At 39.0% G+C, this 24,755-nt stretch overlaps 1 protein-coding gene across 1 annotated transcript in view; it reads right to left on the bottom strand.

The window, feature by feature from the left end:
- The window catches only part of LOC128612961 (ryanodine receptor 3), a 232,833-nt gene that overhangs the window by 122,274 nt on the left and 85,804 nt on the right, over positions 1-24,755 (bottom strand). Inside the window, exons 9-17 of the mRNA XM_053633452.1 lie at positions 24,071-24,145; positions 20,676-20,832; positions 18,748-18,912; positions 18,370-18,491; positions 8,935-9,115; positions 7,386-7,521; positions 1,829-1,924; positions 1,395-1,513; positions 853-986 (exon numbers count right to left, since the gene is read on the bottom strand). Coding sequence (XP_053489427.1) covers positions 853-986; positions 1,395-1,513; positions 1,829-1,924; positions 7,386-7,521; positions 8,935-9,115; positions 18,370-18,491; positions 18,748-18,912; positions 20,676-20,832; positions 24,071-24,145 — 1,185 coding nt within the window. The remainder of the gene's footprint in view (positions 1-852; positions 987-1,394; positions 1,514-1,828; positions 1,925-7,385; positions 7,522-8,934; positions 9,116-18,369; positions 18,492-18,747; positions 18,913-20,675; positions 20,833-24,070; positions 24,146-24,755) is intronic.

The following is a 24,755-nucleotide window of genomic DNA, read 5'->3' as shown; positions in this document are numbered from 1 at the left end:
ATTAATGCACTGATTCTAATATGACATCATTTATATATCAACAACTTATTAATGGTTCATAATTAACAGAACTTGTACAATGGACGCTCCACATAAAGCTCCACATTAATTCATAATTAATGGTTTTAAAAACATGCTGTTATTTGGTTATTTGGATATTTGGCTATTTGTGGCTGTGGCTCAGGTGGTAGAGTGGGTTGTCCACTAAAACAAAGGGTTGGCGGTTCGATTCCCGGCCCACGTGACTCCACATGCCGAAGTGTCCTTGGGCAAGACACTGAACTCCAAGTTGTTCCCGATGGCAAGTTAGCGCCTTGCATGGCAGCTCTGCTACCATTGGTGTATGAGTGTGTGTATGTGAATTGGTGAATGAGACACAGTGTAAAGCGCTTTGTAGAACTGCTATGGTTAAAAAAGCACTATAGAAGTGCAGACCATTACCATTCCCATATAATTCCACAACATTAACTAGAACTATAAATGGTAAAAAAAAAAATCACAATTAGTTGTTCATTAATAAATAAATAAAAATGTAATCACTGACAAATTGCTGTGGTATAAGAGGAATAAAAACTTGGCATGCTGTTATTGGAAAATAATAGTCCTCTGTGCCAAGTCAGCTCATATCACACTACACTGATATTTATTTTCCTATAACAGCATGCCCCATCATATTTAATTCCTTAGATAAAAGACCATTTTTGTGTCAAATACTATGCCGTAGCAATTATTGGGTTATAATGGTACATAAATGTCATAATTACAGAAAAATGTACATTTCACATTTACTCAGCTGTGTAGTTGCATAATTTAGTGCAGTGACCACTACAAAAAAAATATTTTTTTCTCTACCTTTGGACATCATTCACCAGCCGTGTCTGGAGTAACAGGTCTCGTTTTGGGAGCAGGTGATCGCAGATCAGGTTCTGATTGGCTCTTACAGCTACTCCATTACAAACACAGAGTGAGCACAGAACATCTAGGATCTTATGACAAACAAAAAGAGACAAAAGATGGAAATTTAAAGACAGTGGGAGTAGTGGTCATGTCCTTACAAATCTGGTTCATTTACATTAAGTGGTATATTCCCAAAGTGGTTTTTCAGCTTGATAACCCAATAAGCTTATACATTTTCTGAAATCTGAGTATCATATAGATGATAAGAGGGTCTCATTAATATTTTACATGCAGCAAGCAATCCTCTTTAACTAAAAAATTACATCATGTTCTCTTTCTCTGTAATGTTACAAGATAGCCCTGAAATTACCTTGAGCAAGGCATAACTGGTAATTAAGGAATAAAAAATAAACTTGCATTCATGGATTATATTCTATGTGAAGCCCTGTCCATTAGATAGTTGGTCAATCATGCAAAAGGAAGCAGCAGAAGCTTACCTTGTGGTTGCGGCCATGTTTGTATAGCAGCGAGATGATAGATTTGATATGTCCTCTCTGAATGATGTTAAGTGCCTCTGGGCTTTCAATTAAGATGCAGTGAAGGACTTCTAGGATCCCTGAAGCACAGAATCAGTCATTAATGCTCCAGTGCATGGGAACCAATAGGAAGACAAGACAGCACATAGAAAATTGTGTTTCAAAGAGATGATACAATAACTATTCCAATGAACATAGACCTGCTCCTAATCAAATTGGGTGAATGAAGGTGGATGGAGTTACAAACTCGTAAGGCAGCCAAACCAAATCTGTCACACTGACACCAAATAACACACACATTTACAGAATAAATAATAATCAGAAAAGCAAGACTGAAGACAAAATATATTCAACTCTATTTGTCAGTGACAATAATGAGACACTGTTTGCTCTACCTGAGGATGACTCCAGTCTCTCCAGCTTGCTGACCAGCCAGTCCAGATTTTGGGAGAATTGTGTGCAGTTATTTCTATTTCCTCGGATCAAAGCAGCTAAAAATTAAATGGAAAAAATAAAGAGGGGAGATAATTTGTTATCAAACACACGCATACCCTGAAGAAATTCGCTACACCTTCATCTCATAAATGAAAACATACATCCTCAAGATTATTACCTTGCTGCAAGACACGTTAATATTCTACAATCTTATTAGACATCACCCTCCTCCCAAGGACACATCAAGTAGACATTCAGTCAGCTCAGCTTTTGTGTATATTAATTAAAATATATTGTATACTGTCGATGACATGAGACTACTGGTGCACAGGAGAGTATGAAGAGTTAAAGCATACTGTCAGGATCAAATAGCTCTGACCAGGAATGAAGGAAAAGACAGTGCATATAAAATTCTAAACTGATGCAGGTGTGGTTGTGTATGTGTGTGTGCTTGTATGTACATGCTGGCAGCTGAAGACTGCAGGTGAGATGTGGCTAGCAAACTAATTCTCCGTCTTTAGCAAAGCATAATCACGCTTTCAAACGCCATATGAAGGACACAGATCTGAGTTCCAATCTAGCAGTGAAAAAGCAACATTCCCACAGTAGGCAACAGAAACCTCCAGAGCAGAATGTAAAAAAAAAGAAGTGCCTAAAATGTAACCCGCACACCAAAAGTCTACATATGGATTAAATAGGTGTCTGTTTTCAAAACATTGCATATGCACTAATCTACACATTTGCCTTTATAAATTTGAGCCAATTTGGAATTTATCACATACCACTTATCCTACACAGGCTCACGCGTAGCCTGGAGCTTATCCCAGGGGTCTCAGGGCACAAGGCATGGAAGGGCTGCCAACCTATCACAGAGCACAATTGCGCATACACCTATTCACACACTATGGACAATTTAGAAATGCATGTCTTTGGACTCCGGAGGAAATCGGAGTAACAGGAGGAAACCCTTTAAGCACGGGGAAAACATGCAACCCTGAAGGTGTGAGGCAAATGTGCTAACCACTGAGCCACTGTGACCCCCATCCCCTCGACACCCCAGCCCCCCCCCCCCCCCCCCCCCGCTTTTTTTGGGGCACTTTGATTGACCAATGTGCACGTAGATTTTTAGTTTCTATTAAAGCATGACAGTGAACATAATGTACCTTGTTCACATTCACACATCCACAACTGTATTTCACATGCTTCTCAATCACTGTCGGTGACATCTTATGGATGTGTCAGTGACAAATATTCAACCCAAATGGAAATCAAATTCTCAAAAACCTCACTCTGTGTAGTCACCTCACATGACTGTCAATGATAGTCAGCATGAATCTACAATCTAGAAAGAAATTAGCCCTTATCACATTTTCATACCATTCTGTGTATTTTCCTTATGACCATTAATGGCGCTGCTGCACTTGGAATAATCCAGAATAATATCCAATATAATCTTTTAATCTTAAACTTGATATGATTTTTTTCTTTGGGTTCTAAGGGTTCTTTTTAACCTGTCTCTTCCTAGTGGAGGAATCAAAACAGTACAGCAATAGATGGGTAATTTAGTTTGTGTTCAAAATGTAATGCCAGGGCTCACACTTGGGGAAAAAACAGTGTGCAGACTGGGTCATTCCATCTCAAGTGGTCCAATACAGGATGCTTGACCATTTTTAATTTTCTTTTTTTTCCCCCTCAAGTCATTACCTCTATGTATCGGCATTGCAAAATCACCAGTTTTTAAAATGTTTGTTTTTTTTTAAATATATATATTATTTGGTTTAACTACGATGGTCATCTTTGTGACATGGCACATGATTATACTCTTGCCAGCCACTTTATTAGGAACATTTTTAAACTTGCTCATTCATGCAATTATCTAACCAGTCATGTGGCACCAGCATAATGGCCATACAGGTCAAGAGCTTCAGTTAATGTTTACATCAAACAACAGAATGTGTAAAATGTGATCTCAGAAACTATGACAGTGGCATGTTTGTTGGTGCCAGACGAGATGGTTGGAGTACTTCAGAAACTGGGATTTTCAGACACGAAAATCTATAGAGTTTACACAGAAATGTGTGGGGGGGGGGGGATGGGGGGAAGACAACCAGTGAGTGGCAGTCCTGTGGGCAGAACCTTGCTGGTGAAAGAGGTCAAAGGAGAATGGCCAGACTGTTCTAGCCAATAGGAGCCACAGTGAACAAAAAAGCATCTCAGAATGCACAACACATCAAACTTTGAGGAAATGGTCTACAACAGAAGAGGACTGCATTGGGTTTGACTCCTGTCAGCCAAGAACCGGAATTTGGAGAAATTTTGAAGCTCCATTCTGATGTTTGATATGAATATTAACTAAAGCTCTTGACCTGTATTTGTATGCTTTTACATACTGCCTATCGTAAGTCCATATTGAAGTTAAATTAATGGTTTTCATGCCCTCAAACCAAGGCCGTGTTATTCCAATGGGCACCATGGGCTGTAGCCCAGGGCCCCAAACACTAAGGGGCTCTCAAGATGATTGTCTTTTGCATTTTAAAATTACACAGTTTGGTCCAGGTAATTATCTGTATGTAGAGCAGCATGGACACACACACGAGTCACGATGGACAGTACATACAGGATAACATCACCTCAACAACATGTCGCATGAAAATGTCAGAAAATATTACATAATATTACAATATTACATTGCATACATATTGTGCTAAAAAGAGAAAAAAAAGCAGCAACAGATAAATATTGAGAAATTAGAAACTCTAAGCAAAATACATAAGCTTAAAACTTAAAAAAGGCAGTGGTAACTCGGTGGTTAAGATGTTGAGCTACTGATCAGAAGGTCAGGAGTTCAAGCCCCAGCACTGCCAAGCTACCACCAAGGCCCTTAACCCTCAATTGCTCAGTTGTATAAATGAGATACATGTAAGTCGCTCTGGATAAGGGTGTCTGCCAAAAATGACATAAATGTAAAAAAAGCGTAAAAAAAATATAGAAGAACTCCTAGACATTGATAGTGGTGACACAATAAATGACAATGAGGCTAATTCTACTACATCAACTACACTATCAGCCGTGGCCGGGGGGCTTACTGGATCTATCGAGATGACCTCGCTCACTTTAGGCCGAATATAATCATAATCATAATTCCTTAGATTTATATTGCTTTTATAGGCACTCAAAACACTTTACATTGTATGAAGAGGAAATCTCCTCGACCACCACCAGTGTGTAGCATCCACCTGCATGATGATATGCCCCCTCCTTCAGCCAACACTTCTGAATCAGGTGGTTAAAAATTGGGGCTTATAAAAAATAGACTGAGGACATCAATGCATGAAAAATAGGCTTAACTGTTTGCCAGTGATGTCAAGTGAGTACGACATTCTGCGTCAACTTGGTTTTAAGGATTTAATCAAGGAATTCTCTTTGAAGAAGAGCAGGAAGAAGCCCTTTTAGTGCTGAGTGAGATTTAATTAATTTTATTTGTGGGACTGTTTATGATTTGTAAAATTATTACTTGATAACATTGTTTAATTTATGTGGATTATTTTTAGCCTATATGGGTTGATGACATGCGTGCTGTATTTCTCTTTATTTTTATTAGATAAACAAATTTAATTCAAGTTTTCACTATGCACTCCTTGTTTGAGCATTTTGGGTACGATGTGCCTTTAGTTTTTACGATTCTTTGATTGCGCATTTGATTTACCAGTTGATGGAATATAACTGGCTTATACTATAACTGGGACCCCAAGGGATGCATTAACCCCAGGCCAAAGGCTTAACGTGGTACTGCCTCAAACTACACCTTCACTTATTATTTGGGAATTCCTTATGTCAGACAAATGAATAGGAAATTGAATAAATACCTGAAGATGAATGTGCTCTTAGAAAACTCAAACTAATAACTTTCCAGACAAGTATAAAAAAATACACCAACAAAGTCTACTGATCTGTTATCTAAAGACAGTCAAACTAGATAAAACATCTAATGTCACAGTTGGATATACACTTTTCATAAATCGTCCAGAATTTTATATATATATATATATATATATATATAAAAATATATGTGTGTGTGTGTATATATATATATACATATATATGTATATATATATATATATATATATATATATATATATATATATATATATAAAAGATTTTTATGCCTGTGTAATCAAAGCCCAGTTTGAAAGGTACCTTTAAATTTGATCTGTACCTCGCTAATATGTATATGAATGAGTCATGGCACATTACCTTGTTGGTATCTTTTTTTGTGTGTGTGTGATGCACTGCGACCTATAAGTATGGTTAAAATAGATACAGCACTGCCAGTGTTATTTGTGAGAGTTGCGAAAGTACATCAGCTGCCATATCAGACACTGATGAGGATAGATGGCATACTTCATCATGGATTCAGAGGCCATCTGCTGAGAAAACATCTCGGCTGAACAGTGTGTGTGATGTCATAAGACATCACAGTCCCCTGTGGGGGATAAAAATCTCTTCACAATATCAAAGCTAGGATGCTGAACCAAAAAAAAGGAAAGTAAAATGGAGGTAAAGTAAATAATGAGTGTGTGCATGTGTGTGCATATGTGTGCGTGTGTGTGCATGTGTGTGCGTGTAACAAATCATCACTCAAATTTATATATTATTTCTAAGTAACAGATTACAATAAAACAAATGAGTATCAATCTGCCAAAAGAAAAGGCAATTTCAAACTTGATATATATATATATATATATATATATATATATATATATATATATATATATATATATATATATATTTAATGTATAGAAATATGCATTATTATATATTTAGTGACTTTAGTATTATACGGTTCTATCTGAATGAAAAATTAAGGACAGATAGAACCTTATAATACTAGTCACTATTTGTAAACTTATAATGAGATACATTTGTCCACGTTAAATAATGTTCACGTGCTAAGATAGATTTTTTTTTTCTACAGTAAGAGTCCCTGACTGAACTATAATAGCAAATAAGACCCTCAAGCTGCCATAAAATCCTACAACTAACATTCTAATAAAGTAAAACCTGAAAGTAAAAATGGTAAGGCTATTTTCTATTATAAGTAGAATTAACCCTTTGGTTAATTTACCATAGATTTCAATTACATGCAAGTTTTTTTTTAAATATGTTTTAGAAATCTTATTTCACATAGAAGCCATATTCACAATCACACTGGATCAAAAACCCAACGAATTGTTTAGTCTTCCAGCAGTAATAAAAATAAAGTGGGCTGACTGACATTTCTGATAAATCACCATTCAGCCACACAGCAGGTACTATGGACTGATGACAACAAGAGATGACTAAAACTTTCAAAAACCAGTCAAACCACTTCTAATCACACACTATTGGTAACTTTATTCAGCATTGATATTCTATACAGATTTAAATATAAAGACTTTTTTCAAGGCAGTCTTAGACAATAACTGATTTGGACATATTTCCCACTTTAACAGAAGCTCAGGCATTATACTGTCTTACCCAGGAGCTCATAGAGCAGGTTGAGAATATCTTTCCAAGCTGTGCCAGCTTCCTCTCCCACACATTCTCCAAAGTGTGCTGCACTGTTGTAGACACTCAAACGATCAATGCAGTTAGACACCAATATCAGCATCCCCTAGGACACAAGAAGACAAAGAGAGACAAAGAAAGAGTAAGAGAGGTCAAGGAAGACACCGCTGTTGTCACAGTGACCATATGTGTCCTCTTTTACCCTAGAGTGTCCTCTAGCCTTCCGGGAGATGATGATCACAGCCATGACACAAAGTGAAACAGAACATACTTACTAGGGGTATAAGGCAAGACCACTATCTATAGCTGTATACATTTAGTGTTCCAAATATCTGTATCTGTAGTCGTATTTGAATCTGAAGTGTGACTTAAACCAGTAGCTTCCCCAAAATCAGCGAACTAATGTTTGTAATTGACAATAATAACAATATTTTATTAAACTTATTAGAAAGATCAGAAACGTTCAATGGAATACCTTTAATTGACATTTCATAAAATACCTGCATAATTTTCCAGGAAGATTTTCATTTAATAACAATGAAGAACAACAAAAAGCTGAGACATGCTGCCCTGTGCATGGTGTATGGTGTGCGTGGTATGTATGGAACAGCAGCTCTAGAATTAAAGAATAGTTCTTTGGGAAACTGGGGGTAGTTTGCATAGAAATATGGCTTTATTTTGGAGCTCAGTAAGGCAGTGTTTAGGTTAGGCTATTGTAGGAAACCACTGACAAAATATTAAAATGCTTTATAGTAGAATTTGAATGTGGGGATTTGCTCATTCAGCCACAAGAGTAATAGTGAGGTCAGGCACTGATGTTGGTTGAGCAGGCCTGGGGCACAGTTGACATTCCAGTTCATCCCAAAGGTGTTTAGCGTGGTTGAGGTCAGCCCACTTAAGGTCTTCCGAACTTTGGCAAACCCTGCCTTCATGGACCTCGCTTTGTGCACAGGGGTATTGTCATGCTGGAACAGGTTTTGTTTGCTTAGCTCCAGTGAAGGAAAATTGTACTGCTCCAGCATACAAAGACATTCTATACAATTGTGTTCCAACCTTGTGGCAAATGTATGTGATGGTCAAGGGTCCACAAACCTTTAGCCATATAGTGCATCTCAGAGTACACATTTTTATGGATGTAAAGCAAAAGTAGGACTTTCTTAGTCATGTGGACTTACATCAATCAAAGTGTTTCTCAATCGGCACAGGAGGCCAATTTTAATGCTAATTACTATACTTACATTGTAAGCACCTGCATTATAATTCCTCATATAACCTTCTCTAAAGGTCTCTTCATAGCACTGGTTTTTATTTCTATCCTGAGCTGAGCAGACAGACCTAGAATTGCACACTGCAGAATAAATTGATCTGCTCTCATAAAAATAGGACCATGGCAATTTCCATCAGCTAGCTTTGTCTGCTATGGAAATGTCCTCTCAATAAAACTGCCATTAAAAAAGGACGCACAAAATGACAGACTTGGCTTGTCAAAGCCTGCCTGGAAGCTGGTGAGGAAACTAACCTCCTGTTTGAAGAGGTTCTGGCGGTTCTTGAGCGAGCGTAGCTTGATCTGCTTCTCCTCATGCTCCAGTTCAGCATCAGGGAGTTGAAAATATGTAATGAGGTCGTTTAAGGTCTGGAGAACCTCATAGATAGGAAGAACAACAGCTGTGCGATTCTTCCCAGCCAGACTGTCCAGATCTCTAAGAAATAAGATTCAATGATTCAAATGTTGTAGTTATATTACATGATTAATGGATAAAAAAAATTAGGGTTCTCAAGGTTAATTAAGAACTTATGTTCACATGTTCACAAAAAGTATGGCAATTATCAGTCAGTTAAGGGATAATATCTCTCCATCCATTTTCCATACCACTTATCCTACACAGGGTCGTGGGGCGCCAGGAGCCTACATCAGGGGACTCGGGGCGCAAGGCAGGGGACACCCTGGATGGGGTGCCAACCCATTGCAGGGCACAACTGCACACACATTCACACACTATGGACAATTTGAAAATAAATGTCAGTCAGCCTACAATGCATGCCTTTGCACTGAGGGAGGAAACTGGAGTACCCAGAGGAAACCCTCGAAGCACAGGGAGAACATGCAAACTCTCCCACAAAAGGCAGAGGCAGGATTCAAACCCCCGGAACCCCAGAAATGTGAAGCAAATATGCTAACATATGGGGACAATATATGGCTTTTAAACAGTATGTTTAATAAATTGTGCAAGAATGGCCAACCTGAGTGCGCACAGCAGTATCACAATTTGAAATGCTTGCACACAAGGATATTCATGATTGTGGAGCAGTGAGATGCATGAGGGCTCTTCCGCACAGCAAGCTCTGATCTCTGAGACATGCAAGCCTCCTTTCAACTCGCTCGAAAGTTTTACATGTTGCTTGAGAGTCAAATTAATTTTTGAGACTTTGGGGGTGGGGATGAGACATGACAATAAGTGGTCAATCTTAACCAATTCCCTTTCTTCTGGAAACAGACCTTGATCTCATTCAGAACTCCTAAAAAGGTGGAGACAAAAGAGATCACAATAAATTTAATTATCATATTAGCTACAACTACAGCTGTACATGGCTAACTTACATAGAATAATGTAGCTACTATTAACAAGTAGGCCACCATTTGTATTGATATGCCTATATGTTCAGTTTCCCTGTGTAAAGTCATTTGGCAAATGTAATTGTCACCCCTGTAGATAACATCTTAGCATACACTATTGACAGGACATTTGCTAAAAGGATTCAAATGATTTGTGATTGTTTCTAGCTGAAATTTATCTTAAATGGTGGCATATTTACACCACTTATCATAATAAACTATCAGAAACCATTAGAATTTCAATTGCATCCATCCATAACATTGCAGATTTAACTGCATCCATCAATAAAATGTTTATTTACCTTTGCATAAGAATGCAGACTAACTGTAGACTAATTTTGTGCTTTTAATGGGATCAGAGACTCTTTCCAGAGGAACTGATCATAGTCATAGGAACATACATCTTATCCCCACACCCAACGTTTCAAAAATGAACATGTAGACCTAAAAACATGTAGAGTGAGCAAAAAAATCTCAATGTCTCAGTGCTCTTTGCTCACAGAATTGAATAGCTCTCACTCACGACAGATGCTCCATGCATTAACCTTTTTTGAAAACAATTCACAACACCTTGCATTCAATTTTAATGGGCAAGCTCACTGATATAGTTGTGCACACTCAGGTCAGCCATCCTTGTGCTAAATTTTTTTAGGTTGTTCAATTTAGTTTTATACATGTTCTCATATTTATAGTTATATTCTGTTGTAATGTGACAAGTGATAATCTCAAGGTTTACTGGGTTTTATATTATTTTTATATGATTCTTTGCTCTTTTTATCATACTGTGGGTTTTAGTGAAGTTTACTGAAAACAAACATCATCAAAAAGAAACACAACAATTCCTCCTCAGCATTCAGCAACTCCACGTAAGACGCCTTGTTTCTAAGCATTGCTATGGTTGTCCGACAAACTACTTCTCTCAGCTATTTCCTCTTGGTTTATAGGACGATTACTCCTATAGTCGTCAAATATGAACGCCTCGTCCGTTTGGGGAGGTGCGTGTGCACTCAGTGGAGGCTCGCGGTGTGGAGCCAGGCAGAAGTATAAACAAGGCATTAGCTACATGAGGATGAAGTTGATGGTGCAGAAGCAGCTGGAGCTTTTCTTTTAAGAAATCTGTCAATATTCTTTTGTACTACAGATGCATCATCCTATGCTAATTATTAGGATAAAACACACGCATACTTTACGGATACTGATGTTGATGTGCTGCTGACAGGTCAGCAAGGGGGGTCGAGGGGGAGGGAATAATTTTATATATATATATATATATATATATATATATATATATATATATATATATATATATAAAATTATTATTATTATTGTTATGCGTGTGTGTGTCTGTCTTATTATTTATGTGTCTGTGTTATTATTTCAGACATATTTATCATATATATTAAATGTTTTATACACATTTTAGCATTTTAGAAATGTTTGAAGGATTTTTACATGGCACCCCTGCTCTCATCAGACTGCACCCCAGGGTGCCGCAGCACCCGGGTTGGGAAACTGTTCTAGACTATTGAGTACTAACACTAACTGGTTTTCCTATTACAGTTAGTGTTTAAATTTTAAAAACCTTTAATGTTGTCTTCAAATCTACTGAAAGGTCTTTTGCATTCTGGATTTTCTAGATTAATAAATACTTTTGAATGTAAGGTCAGTGTTTTCAGTTTTGAGATGCATCCTATAACAAGAATCATGACAAAAGTGTTAATTTTTAAAGAGAGACAGAGTAGATCAGTGTGTTTAATGTTGATGTGCATAAAATCACTGAACATTTTACAGTTTTGCTAGGAAACCTGACAGACTAGGATTTTGGCTCTGATGTGCCGCCTAGTGAATGTCACTTTTAAATCTTTTGGATGGGTAGATCAGAATTTCATCTTTAATTTCCTCATATTTACATCTAGATCTGTTAAACAAGTTAGAACATGGCACTTGTTATTTGAGCCCACCCATTTTTTCAAGGCCAAAGTGTTGAGAAAGCTCATCAGTCAAGCATGGTGGAGGTAGTGTCATGGTTTGGGCTTGTATGTCTGCTTCTCAAATGGGTTCACTAATCTTTACTGATGTAGTAAGTCATAATGGTAGCAGTAAAAATGAATTCAGAAGTTTACAGTAACTTGTACAGTAATATGCTTTCCAATTTACACAGAAATGCATCCTTACATGAAGCTTCATCATGCAGTTATTGTAAGGAAAGGATATGCAACCAAATATTAAGTGTTATTTACTTTAATGGGGACCTATTAGGCAAAATTCACTTTTACATGATATTTGAACATAAATCTGTGCTGGCAGAGTATGTACACAACCACCCAACAATGGTAAAAATCCACCCACTCCTTATTTTATTCCCAATAAATCATAAGCAGTGTCTCAAAATGAATTGTTTTCATTTTCTACCTAACGCGACATCCCGTTGAAACAAGCCCCGCCCAGGGACTCTGCCCTATTTGCATAGATCCTCCCCTAAGTGAGCTGCACCAAGTCCGCCAGGTTTTTCAAACCTGCAAAAATTAAAAATAAATAAATAAATAAATAAAAGGAAAATAAATAAATTAATAAATTATATTTTCATATTACATTTAATTATCTATCCATTTATTTATTTGGATATTTATTTTTAATTTCTGCAGGTTTGGTCTTCCATAGAAAACAGTATGTTTTTGCTTCCACCCGTAAAAGGGGCATTTACAGCATGGTATAATAAATGATCCGTGGGGTATTTTGAGCTGAAACTTCACAGACACATTCTGTGGACACATGGAAAAGTATTTTTTTCCAGTAATTTAATTAAAAAAGTGGAACTTTCATATATTCTATATTCATTACACATAAAGTGTGTCACGATATGAAGTTGGATACGGATGCAAGCGCGGATTTTCAAACATTTAATAACAAATAAACAAAATACAAAGGCCTCTACAACAAACATACGAAACACTGTGGCAAAAACTAAACACGGCAGCATAGACAAAAGCATAGAACGATGACAACGTGAATCAAGGAAGCAGTGCAAAACAGTGGCTATATATAAGCGTGCTCGTTAACCCGGAAATGACTACAGGTGCAGGTGGTCAAGTGACTGATGAGTGTGGTGCAGTGGCTGCTGGGAAGTGGAGTCCAGAGTTCCTTCCCTGATACATGACAGAACCCCCCCGACCCCCAAGGGCACTTCTCCTGGAGCGCCAAAATACACTCCCTCCCTCTGGTGGTCCTGGCCCCCTGGGCAAAATGTCCCTGGCTGGACCAGAAGGCTGGGAGGTGTCCTCAGCAGAGCAAGAAAGCAAAGTGACATCCTCAGTGGAACAGGTAAGCAGAGCGACGTCCTCAACTGGGCAGGAAAGCAGAGCTTGGTTGTCTGTGTCAGCAGACTCGGGCATGATCTCCCCGGCCCAGCTTGAATGCAGAGAGATGGCCACTGTACAGTCAGCGGGAGGAACAAGGCTCAAGTCGGAGCCGAAGGGGTTGTGACGTTCCCCTTGATGCTAGAAGGGAGAGTGCCGCTCTCAGCATGGTCCGCAGGGGGAGCGAAGTTCTCTGCGAAGCCAGAGACGGGAGCGAGGTTCTCCGCGAGGCCAAAGGGAGGAATGATGCTCTCTGCGAAGCACGAGGGGGAAACAATGCCCTCCGTGGAGCAGGAAGGGGGAGTGACATACAGCGTGCAGCAAAGAAGAGGAGCGACTTCTTCAGCGGAACATGGAGGCAGAGCGACGTCCTAAGCAAAGCAGGATGGCAGAGCAATGACCTCAGCCGAGCAGGAAGGCACAGCAACATCCTCAGCCGAGCAGGAAGAGAGAGCAACATCCTCAGCCGAGCAGGTAGGCAGAGCAAAGTCCTCAGCTAAGCAGGAAGGCAGAATGACGTCCTCAGCAGGGCAGAAAAGTGGAGTGGCTTCCTCAGCGGAGTGGTAAAGCCGAGCATTGCCTTCAGCGGAGAAGGAAAGTTGGGCATGTTGGGACGCGGAGCAACATATTCATCAAATACGGGTGATGGAGCAGCATCCTCTGCGAAACAGGAGAACAAAGCAGAGCACTCGGGCATGTTGGGATGCGGAGCAACGTCTTCAGCAAAGCACAGCGACTGAGCGGCGTCCACAGCTGAACAAAAAGGCTGAGTGGCATCCTCAGACGAGCAGGGAGGCTGACTGCCATTCTGCGTTGACTCGGTTCGCTGGACTAGATGCACCGTAGGGGAGGGAGGGTGGGAGATGGTACCAGCCCAGTTGAAAGGCTCCCACTTGTACCGGGACTCCTGGACCCTGAAAATATTCCGTATTCTATATTCATTACACATAAAGTGTGTCACGATATGAAGTTGGATACGGATGCAAGCGTGGATTTTCAAACATTTAATAACAAACAAAACACAAAGGATTCTACAGCAAACATACGAAACACTGTGGCAAAAACTAAACAAGGCAGCATAGACAAAAGCATCGAATGACGACAACATGAGACAAGGAAGCAGTGCAAAACAGTGGCTATATATAAGCGTGCTCGGTAACCAAAAGTGACTACAGGTGCAGGTGGTAATGTGACTGATGAGTGTGGTGCAGTGGCTGCTGGGAAGTGGAGTCCAGAGTTCCTTCCCTGATACATGACAAAGTGAAATATTTCAAGCCCTTTTTTGTATTAATCTTGATGATTACAACTTACAGCTCAATGAAATAAAAATCCAGTATCTCAAAATATTAGAATAAAGAATTTATAAAACAGGAATGTCGACCTGAGAAGAGCTCTGATCAGCTAATTAACTCAAAACACCTGCAACGGTTTCCTGAGATTTTAATCTCTCAGTCTGGTTCAGTACACACAACCACAATCAATTTTCAGATGAAAGTAAATTTTGCGTTTCATTTGGAAATCAAGGTCCCAGAGTCTGGAGGAAGAGTGGAGAGGCACAGAATCCAAGTTGATTGAAGTCCAGTGTGAAGTTTCCACAGTCAGTGATGATTTGGGGTGCCATGTCATCTGCTGGTGTTGGTCCACTGTGTTTTCTCAAGTCGAGAGTCAGTGCAGCGTCTACCAGGAGATTGTAGAGCACTTCGTGCTTCCATCTGCTGACAAGCTTTATGGAGATGCTGATTTCCTTTTCCAGCAGGACTTGGCACCTTCCCACAGTGCCAAAACTACTATTAACTGGTTTGCTGACCATGGTATTACTGTGCTTGATTGGTCAGCCAACTTTCCTGACTGTTGTATTGATATGTATTGTCAAGAGGAAAATGAGAGACACCAGACCCAACAATACAGACGAGCTGAAGGCCGCTATCAAAGCAACCTGGCCTTCCATAACATCTCAGCAGTGAAACAGGCTGAGTGCCTCCATGCCACGCCACATTGATGCAGTAATTCATGCAAAAGAAGCCCCGACCAAGTATTGAGTGCATAAATGAACATACTTTTCAGAAGGTCAACATTTCTGTATTATAAATTCTTTATTCTAATGTTACTGGATTTTTGATTTCCATGAGCTGTAAGCCATAATCATCAAGATTAAAACAAAAAAAGGCTTGAAATATTTCACTTTATGTGTAATGAATCTAGAATATATTAAAGTTCCATTATTTGAATTAAATAATGGGGGAAAAAAACTTTTAAATGATATTAAAATTTTTTGAGATGCACCTGTATATTACATCTTGTAAAAAGGCTCAAAATAGATTTCCTTTAAGAGAGACTATCTGTTCCTATTTGCTCACCTAAAAATTGGGTGGTCTGCCACCAAAAGCACCATGTTTTAAGGTGTTTAACACATCTCGATGTAAATATCAGGAAATTAAATCTGAAATTCTGATATATTTTCTCCTTCATCTTTTGATCTCAAACCCAAATGCATTCAATGTATAGTGGAAACAATAGCATTGGCCTTGCTGTTCAAATGCTTTCGGAGGGGACTGTATATAAGATAGTCAGCGAGTGTGTGAGTAATGTGCATGCAAAACCATGCATTAAATATAAACCAGGGCATGGATTTTCCTATAACAACACAACACTTCCCAATAGGCTGGTTAGTAAGTGCAAAAAACATTCCTTTAGTTTTTAGGGTCTTACATTATACATACATTTGTTACTGACATAATAAATTGTTCATATCTTACAAATCTTATAAATCTAGAATTTAAAAAAATATAGGGTGGTCAAGGACCAGGGATGCAATAATTTCATAATGTCCATTTGGGGTCATTTGCCCAAAAGGTTGTGGAACCCCTGGTGTAGTTAAACATAAACTACAAAGGTAACTTTAATGTACCCAAAGTTGTTTGCAATGTTACAGATAGATTACAACAGTACAGCTCATGTAAATATATATCTGTATCAAGCTCTATTTCACTCTTCATACCACCATTTGTGCAAACACAGCAAGACTTACAAACAACCTTATACAGTATAGTGACATAACACAGTATTTGCTATAAATACTGCCATCATATATCAATTGTTCCTTTTCACCTTCTCACAGGTGCTCATGAACATGTTATAGAGCTGGAATCTGCTTAGCAGCTTGTGAGTACAATAAGAGCTACAGGTGTCCTCCAAAGCTGGGGGTAGCCTCTCATTCCTTTCTACCTGACTTTTCTTTGCTAATATTAGCATTATTCATTAGGGATGCACCGAATGTTCGGCAACTGAAATTATTCGGCCGAAAATAGCAAAAAAAGCATTTTCGGTGTTCGGCCGAATAAGTGAAAAGGCCGAATAAATTTGACCGAACAATGACGTGTTTGATGACGCGACCAAATAGTCTAGCAACCAGAGTGAGACGCGCGAATGTCACGACCTCGATGAGGGGGCGTGTGTATGCACGAGCTGTGGACACGTGCGTTTGTTTTGTTTCTGTTCCGGAGCATGTTTCTGTCACGTCGCGAGACGTAAGGGAGTAGAGGACGGAAGCAGGTAAAGACGTATTTATTTAAGGGCAGGCAGACAAATCCTATATCTACTATAATACTCCGCGAGGTGTACAGGGATGCGAGCGGTATTTATCCCGAATATAATCAGCCGTATATAACCGAATAGAACCATTTTTGCACTCTTTTCAATGCACTTTTTAATGCACTTTTTTGTTGTAGGCTACAGAGTGTTCCATTCTTTCAGCAGTCAGTTATAGGCCTAACATAGGCTATTCAAGGGGAGCTCAAAGATGGCCACATAAAAATATTTTTATTTTATTATTTTATTTATTTAAAGTTATATTGTGCCTTGTTGGTAGCCTATGCCTGCTGGAATGAAGAAAAAAAAAAGCTCAGTGTTAAATAAATATTTTGAAATTGTAGTTTTTGTAATTTATTTTTTTCTTTGAAAAGCAAGACCAAATAGTAAAAAGCACATTTTGTCTATTTAATTTATGCAATAGTGAAAAAAATGGCAAAATAAATGGAAAAAAACGTGAAAAACGTGTTTGGTATTCGGCCTTCAGCTTTCGTTCAAGTTTTTCTTTATATTCGGTTTCGGCTTCAGCCAAGAATTTTCATTTTGGTGCATCCCTATTATTCATAGAACGCTACTGGGCTCTGTAGCACCTATTAGCCTTGAGCCTTTTTTCCCCTTTTGAGCACTGCCCAGCATTCAGATAATCCATTTCTGTCTTTGGGGAGTGAAATGTGTTCTCTGCAGGTTCTGCCTAGTTCTGATTCACAGCACTGTGAGCAGCAACATACTGAAACTTTTTTCCCCTCATGAGTCAGTTCCCCACTCTGTGTTTTATTCTTCAAATATTTCACATTAAGCAGAACTAGCTGGAAAGCTAATGTGGCTAATGTATTGCTAGCACCATAGAGTGGAATTCCCACAACATACCATGTACTGTTAATTGCTGACCCTTCTAGCTAGATTCCTGCTAATTTACAGCTCTTTGTATTGGAGTGGGTATTCTGTCCACCCTATTTTCTCTACACTTTGGCTAGATCGCCCCTACATTTCAGGCTTTAATTAATGGGTAGCCACTAATAATCATCCTACAGGAAACTCATGAGACCCGTCTCTTTTGTTTCATCTAGATCACCTACTATAATAATGTATAAGTTTTTGATGCAGCCCTAATGTTTTCTCATAATGGCACCAGCCCCAGGCCCACATGTACACATTCAATTTATAAATGCATTAAGATGTTAATGATATTAAATATATCCCATTAGCATTACAATATGTCCTCACTATAAACTGTATTGAGATGGATGGCATTTCTCCAAAAGATAAACTTTCGCAGCTTACATTGTTCACATTTTTAAATCCAGAGAATTATGTTGAACACTTTCAGGAATGGTCAACCTCCTTAGACAAAATTTCCACCACATAATAATGGACGAAGTGTAGAATGGCCCCATACCTAATGAAATGGCTGAAGAGTCTGGTGGTGTTGCGGATGATGCGTGCAGCACGTGATTCTTCATTCTGACAGCGTTGAAGAGTGAAGCCATCATCCATGTGTCCTTCTGCATGGAGACATGCCTGATAGAAATCAAGGCAGAAGTGAGAAGAGAAAGGATCTTATGATATTCACTCATCCTGAAAAGCAATAACTGGTGAATTTAATATTGCATTTATGTAATCATAAGAAGGTGGCTGTAATTGAATTTATATTGACTGGCCACGCCATCACGTCTAAAACCTAAAAAAGCAAATAAAAAGTGCATACATTATAATAATGTGAATTGATTATTCCTGCCATATCATGATAAATGTTGAAAATACATAAGTGACTTACCCGTCTCTTGAGAGGCCCCAATCGAGTTGATTTTACATCCGGTGCCTGGTATGAGAGCCACAGGCCAGTGGTCATGTGCATGATGAAACAAAGCGAGTCCCCATACTTAATCTCAGGCACCCCCATGCCCTCAACATCTTTCTTTGGACTTGACTCCAGTTTCTCCTGCAGCATCATAAAGAATCATTTGAATCTATCCAAATTACCAGCCATAAAGCACTAAGAATCTTAATTCTTCTCAAAGTGAAATGCTATTGCCAACCATATAGATAAACATCTCAAGGATTTCTACTCTGTGTGGCAACATTAATTGCTGGGATTCAAATACCTGCATTAACAAGCGAGGCTTTTACTAGATAAACTAAGCATTACATAGAGTTTTACATCACATTTATAAGGGTAACTATTCAGTGTTATGGCAATGTCATGTCAATGCTGTTTCTGAACTCCAATTTCCAGAATGCACTGCCGCCTACAAATATGGCGAAAGCAGACTACAATTCCCAATTTTGGGCACTCTCAGTCACCAGAGTACTAATGACTGTCAGCTGTTTCCAATCACACAGTCACACACACAAACACACACACACACACACACACACACACACACAACCCTTTAAAAGAGAGCTTCATTCACAAAGACTTTGTGAAGTAATGCTCAGTTGTTCTCACTCTGACTTACCAAGCCATTGTCTATTTTGCTGTTCTGTCTGTCTGTCTGTCTGTCTGTCTGTCTGTCTGTCTGTCTGTCTGTCTGTCTGTCTGTCTGTCTGTCTGTCTGTCTGTCTGTCTGTCTGTCTGTTAACTTTGCTAGTATCCTGGTTTTTTGTATTTTGTCTCTGATGTGATATCCTGTTTGCTGATCGCCTGACACTTTTGCCTGTCTTGACATTGATTCTGCTTACTGTTTTGGATTTGTGTACTGGACATTGTGTGTCTCCGCCTCTCCATTGTGACAGACAACCACAGTCTGACTCATATTAGTGAAAAAGCATTCATATAATACTTTTATGAATATTTTTTCAAGCTATTAGACTCAGTATATAACACATAAATTCCCTGACGAGTAGGTCAACAAGCTGTCACAAGAGACTGTAAGAATCCATTTAATCACGGTAAGCTGCAGGTGTTGAGCAAGCTGGGTATGAGGAAGCAATTTGGAAAGATGGACAGATTAAGCCAGTCAAGGAGAAGGGCTGACCTCCCTCTCTGAGCTGACTCATAATTACAAGAGCTCCCACACAGCAGGCAAAGACCAAGACAGACACATACACAGAGAGAGACATGGAGTTGCATATGAGAAGAGTCCAGAAGCTGAATCATTGCTATAATTACTGAGATGCTTCAATTATTTTCCCCTGTGGAATAATTAAAAGTACACACAAAAGCCCAATAAATGAATAACAAATGGCATGCAATTAAAACATCTACTATAAACAAAAATATAGATTATAAAAATATAGATTTGTTGGGAAAGGGTTGTTCAATTATTCTCCATAGATCAGCAACACTATTCTCTATAGATCAGTTTAAGCTTTTAAGAGCCACTCTAATCAAGACTAAGAGTCAGAGCAGATGGGGCAATTATTTTAAATGGTTCTGTTTGATTAACATCTTAGACACATATCCTCATCATAATAAATAATATATCAGTCTACAACCAATGCACAGACATTTGGGTTTCTGGGTTGATAATAATTTACGTTACTTTAGGCTTCCTAAAGCTCTCAGCTCTCACATAACATCCATAGCTTCGAAGATTAAAGTACATTTTCCCAAATTAGTTATGATCCTAGATCAATATCGTAGATTAATATGTCCAAATTCACCAAATGCTTCTGAGGAGCAGTGTTGCTTTTGGATCAGTTATAATCCTTCAAACAAAGTGGAATCATGTCTGCTGTCCTAACAGATGTAACGTCAGAGACCTTGGAGGCTCGGAAGCAGAAGGCAGTGGAGACTGTGTCTGAGTTCTCCCGATCTTGCAGCACAAGGCCTTTGTCTTCAGTCAGGGCCAGATAATGACCGGTGGTGAGGTGGCGCAGGCGAAATGGCTGCCCCCAGCGGATATGACTGCCACACCAACTGTATGGCACACACATATCAACATGTATCATGATCACAGGAGTCCTGCATCTACAATGAAATTAGACAGGGTCTGTCTTCCTAAAGTCAATAAAGATAAACCAATGTAATAAATTGCTTGTAGCCCATCTGTTTTTATACACAGTTTGTCAGTCCCTCCCAACCCTGTGCATTATGAACCAATACTACGCAAATATTTGTGCAGCAGACAATTGTCAGTACAGTAGTGACCCTGACATCAAGTGTTGTGATGGTATGAGGGCATCAGCTGAGAAAGAGATGGACAGAGAAAGCGTGTCCACAGAAAGGTAACTAACAGTAGGCCTACCATACACGTTAAAGATATCACCTACGTCATATATTGAATGGTTTGAAATTTACAGATGACCAAGAACAATGCATTTCAGTGTTCACCTCATAACATACCTGTTACATCTGAAGACAAATCATTCATGAATGAAAGCATAAATGTGATCATTAATGGTAATAAAGCCATAGCATATGATTTTCCTCATTTTCATTCTCATATAACCCCCTCCTGCCCTGTGGATGAAGGTGGGATCATGATGGAAAAGAGCACCTATATCCAGATACTCAGTGAGCTCTTTTACTACACTAGCAATGGCAGTATTTTACACTTGATATCTGCAAAAGCTTCTGGAGAGCAATGATGTTCATAAGAACAGGGGTTCAATCTTAAATCCACAAAGGGCCAGTGTGGCTGCAGGCTTCATTCCAGCCAAATAGGACGTACACTTGATGTTTGATTGCAAACAAAGATGAACTGATTAAACAAGTGGAATCAATGTGGCTCCTTTATGGATAAGATTGAAGACCCCTGTGTAATAATATTTGCAAAGCCCCTTCTAGCAAGCAGGAGAAAGGCTTCAAACTATATATTTCATCACACACACACACACACACACACACATATATATATATATATATATATATATATATACAGTTGCAATCAAATTTATTCAACCCCCATTGCATATCAGGTTTATTGTCAAAATTGACAGACTTTCAGCTGTTTGCGATGAACAAATCAAACAAAAGCAATTGAAATAGTTCAACACAATGAATGCTTCAAGTGGTTTCCCCAAATTCAACTGAAATTGCAACTTATAATGACCTCCAATTTCAAAATTATCCAATCCCTTCATGGAAAGCATCTTTAGTACAGCTGCAAACAAGATCACCTGCTGCAAATGAGATGCATAGCCAGAAACCAGCTTCTGGCAGTGTTCCTGAGGAATCTTAGCCCATTCCTCATGAGTAATGGCCTCCAGTTCAGTAATATTTTTGGGTTTGCATGCTGCAACCGCCTTCCTCAAATCACACCAGAGATTTTCTATGGGGTTCAAGTCAGGCAACTGTGATGGCCTTGTAGAATCTTCCAGGAATTCTTATGCAACCAAGCCTTGGTGGAATTTGAGGTATGCTTGGGATCATAGTCATGTTGAAAGGTCCAATGACGCACAAGCTTCAGCTTCCTCACAGATGGCATGACGGTTTCTCCTTTCCTGATACGTCAATGAATCTATCTTGCCTTCCACACTCTGCAGGTTTATAGTGCCAGAGGATGCAAAGCAGCCCCAGAGCATCATAGAGCCACCACCATTCTTGACTGTGGACAGAGTGTTCTGTCTTCAGTCCTCTTTCTCCAGACATACCGCTGATCCATCGTGCTGAAAAGTTTCAGTTGTGTTTCATCGCTCCACAGAACAGAATCCCAAAACTTCTCAGAAATCAGCCATTGATAGCCTCTATTTTCTGCCCCATCTAGGTATTTCATAAATTTTTTGCTCCTAGCCAGTTCAGGTAATTCATGTGTTCCAGCTCAAGCACACCTGTGCAACTAATGAAGCCCTTGATAAGTTGCATCAGGTGTGCTTGAGATAACATCTGTTTTGAATATTTCTGCTGTCGTGAGGGATTCTATTCAGGGGTTGAATAATTTTGAGACAGGAGAAGTCATTATAAATTGCATTTTCAGTTGAATTTGGGGAAACCACGTCAAGCATTCATTCTGTTGAACTATTTCAATTGCTTTAGTTTGATTTGTTCATCGCAAACAGCTGGACATCTGTAAATTTTGACAATGAACCTGATTTACAGTGGGGGTTGAATGATTTTGATTGCAACTGTATATATGTATACATACATATATATAAAACTCAACAAAAAAGCACAACTGAACAGGAAGGAAAACTGATTGTCCTTGCAGTGGCACACCACATGTAATCATGTGTCCCCCCCAGACATGATCGAGAACTTGCAAATGCCTTAGTGGAAGAGTGGGGTAACATCTCGCAACAAGAACTGACGAATCTGGTGCAGTTCATGAAGATGAGATGCACTGAAGTACTTAAAGCAGATGGTGATCACCCTAGATACTGACTGTATAACAAATGGAACTATAATTCCCATAGTTCCATTTGTGTTTTTCCAGAGTTTTGATGACTTTATTATTATTTTAAAATGTGGGGGAAAAATAAAAATAATAAGTGTGTCTAAACGTTTGAGCGGTAGTGTATATAATTGTATTATCTAGATGAGGGCAGATAGATCTTTCCTTTGAGTGTGTTACACTGCCCTGTGATGTGGCATAAGCAGCAATTAAAAAAAGATGCAGATGTTGGCTTACGTGCTGCAGACCAAGCACGGTTTTGCCCCACCCTCCCCAGTTGGTAGCTGTCCTGTGATTGGGAGGATAGCTAGTGGGTGGAAATTGGGAAGACCAAATTGTGGTGAAAAGAAAACCTGCTCCAGAGTACACACAACCTAAATGAGGTCATATTTTTCCCCATTTTGAAGTTTGCTGTGAACATTAACTAAAGCTTTTGACCTGTAATTGCATGATAATATGCATTGCACTGCTGCCACATGATTAGCTGATTGGATAATTGCATAAATGAACAGGTATACAGTGGATCCTATTAGAGTGAACGGTGAGTGTATATTGGTGTTTATTTAATATATTTTAATATTGATTGCGAAAAAGAACACGCTGGCTCGACGTCATAAAAGCAGATACCAGTGCTCGACAGGACAGCATGAAGAACGCTCGCCTATAAAGTCGTAGAGAGTCGGACACAACTGAATAGATTAATTGAAAGGAACTGAGTGTTGATTTCATATATTTGTCCATCTATAAAGGAAAACATACAAATATTACAGGCTGGGAGGAAAGGTTTTACAAAAGCATTATCATTATGAAGTGGAAGATACATACCTGATCCGCAGAGGTTCCAATCTCCAAAGAGATCTGGCCTTGGCCCCTACTTTGCCTGTCTCATAGTTGACTATTCTATAAGACACAAATCAAGATCACATCAATACCCTGTTTGTGGGTTAAAAAAAAAAAAAAAAAATGCACTCATAAACAAGTGTGAAATTTATCAATTCAGCATAATGGGTCTAAATCATACAAACTAAATTTACAAACTAGTTTGTAAATCATACAAACTAGGCTTAAAAAAATTGTCAAGACAGAACACCATGCTTAACTCCCCCATGTTATCTTCTATTGTGAGAGTTATGAAGACTTGATTCAATTTCAACAATGAGACAAGAAGCCAAAGAAGTCACAGCTGACAAACAACATCTAATCCTGCATCTCTGACCTAAAAATAGGCACTGATGACTGGGATGAAGATGGAATATAACAGTTCTTCAATGGCTCAGGGGAAGTTCTCAAGGATCTGTCACCTTGGCATTGACCCAGTTCAGCAGGCCTGTATTCTCTCTCTCTCTTTCTCACAGACACACGCACGCACACACACACGCACGCACACACGCACGCATGCACACACACACGCACACACACACATATGCGCGCACACACACACACACACACACACATGACACTATGCTAGGATCAAGTATTTTGTTTTGAGAGTTCACACTGGTGTATAAAG

Source organism: Ictalurus furcatus, chromosome 9 (assembly GCF_023375685.1).
Source record: "Ictalurus furcatus strain D&B chromosome 9, Billie_1.0, whole genome shotgun sequence".
In the NCBI taxonomy this organism is placed as follows: domain Eukaryota; kingdom Metazoa; phylum Chordata; class Actinopteri; order Siluriformes; family Ictaluridae; genus Ictalurus; species Ictalurus furcatus.
Note: the sequence above shows the minus strand (reverse complement) of the source record. Positions and strands in the feature narration are given on the sequence as shown.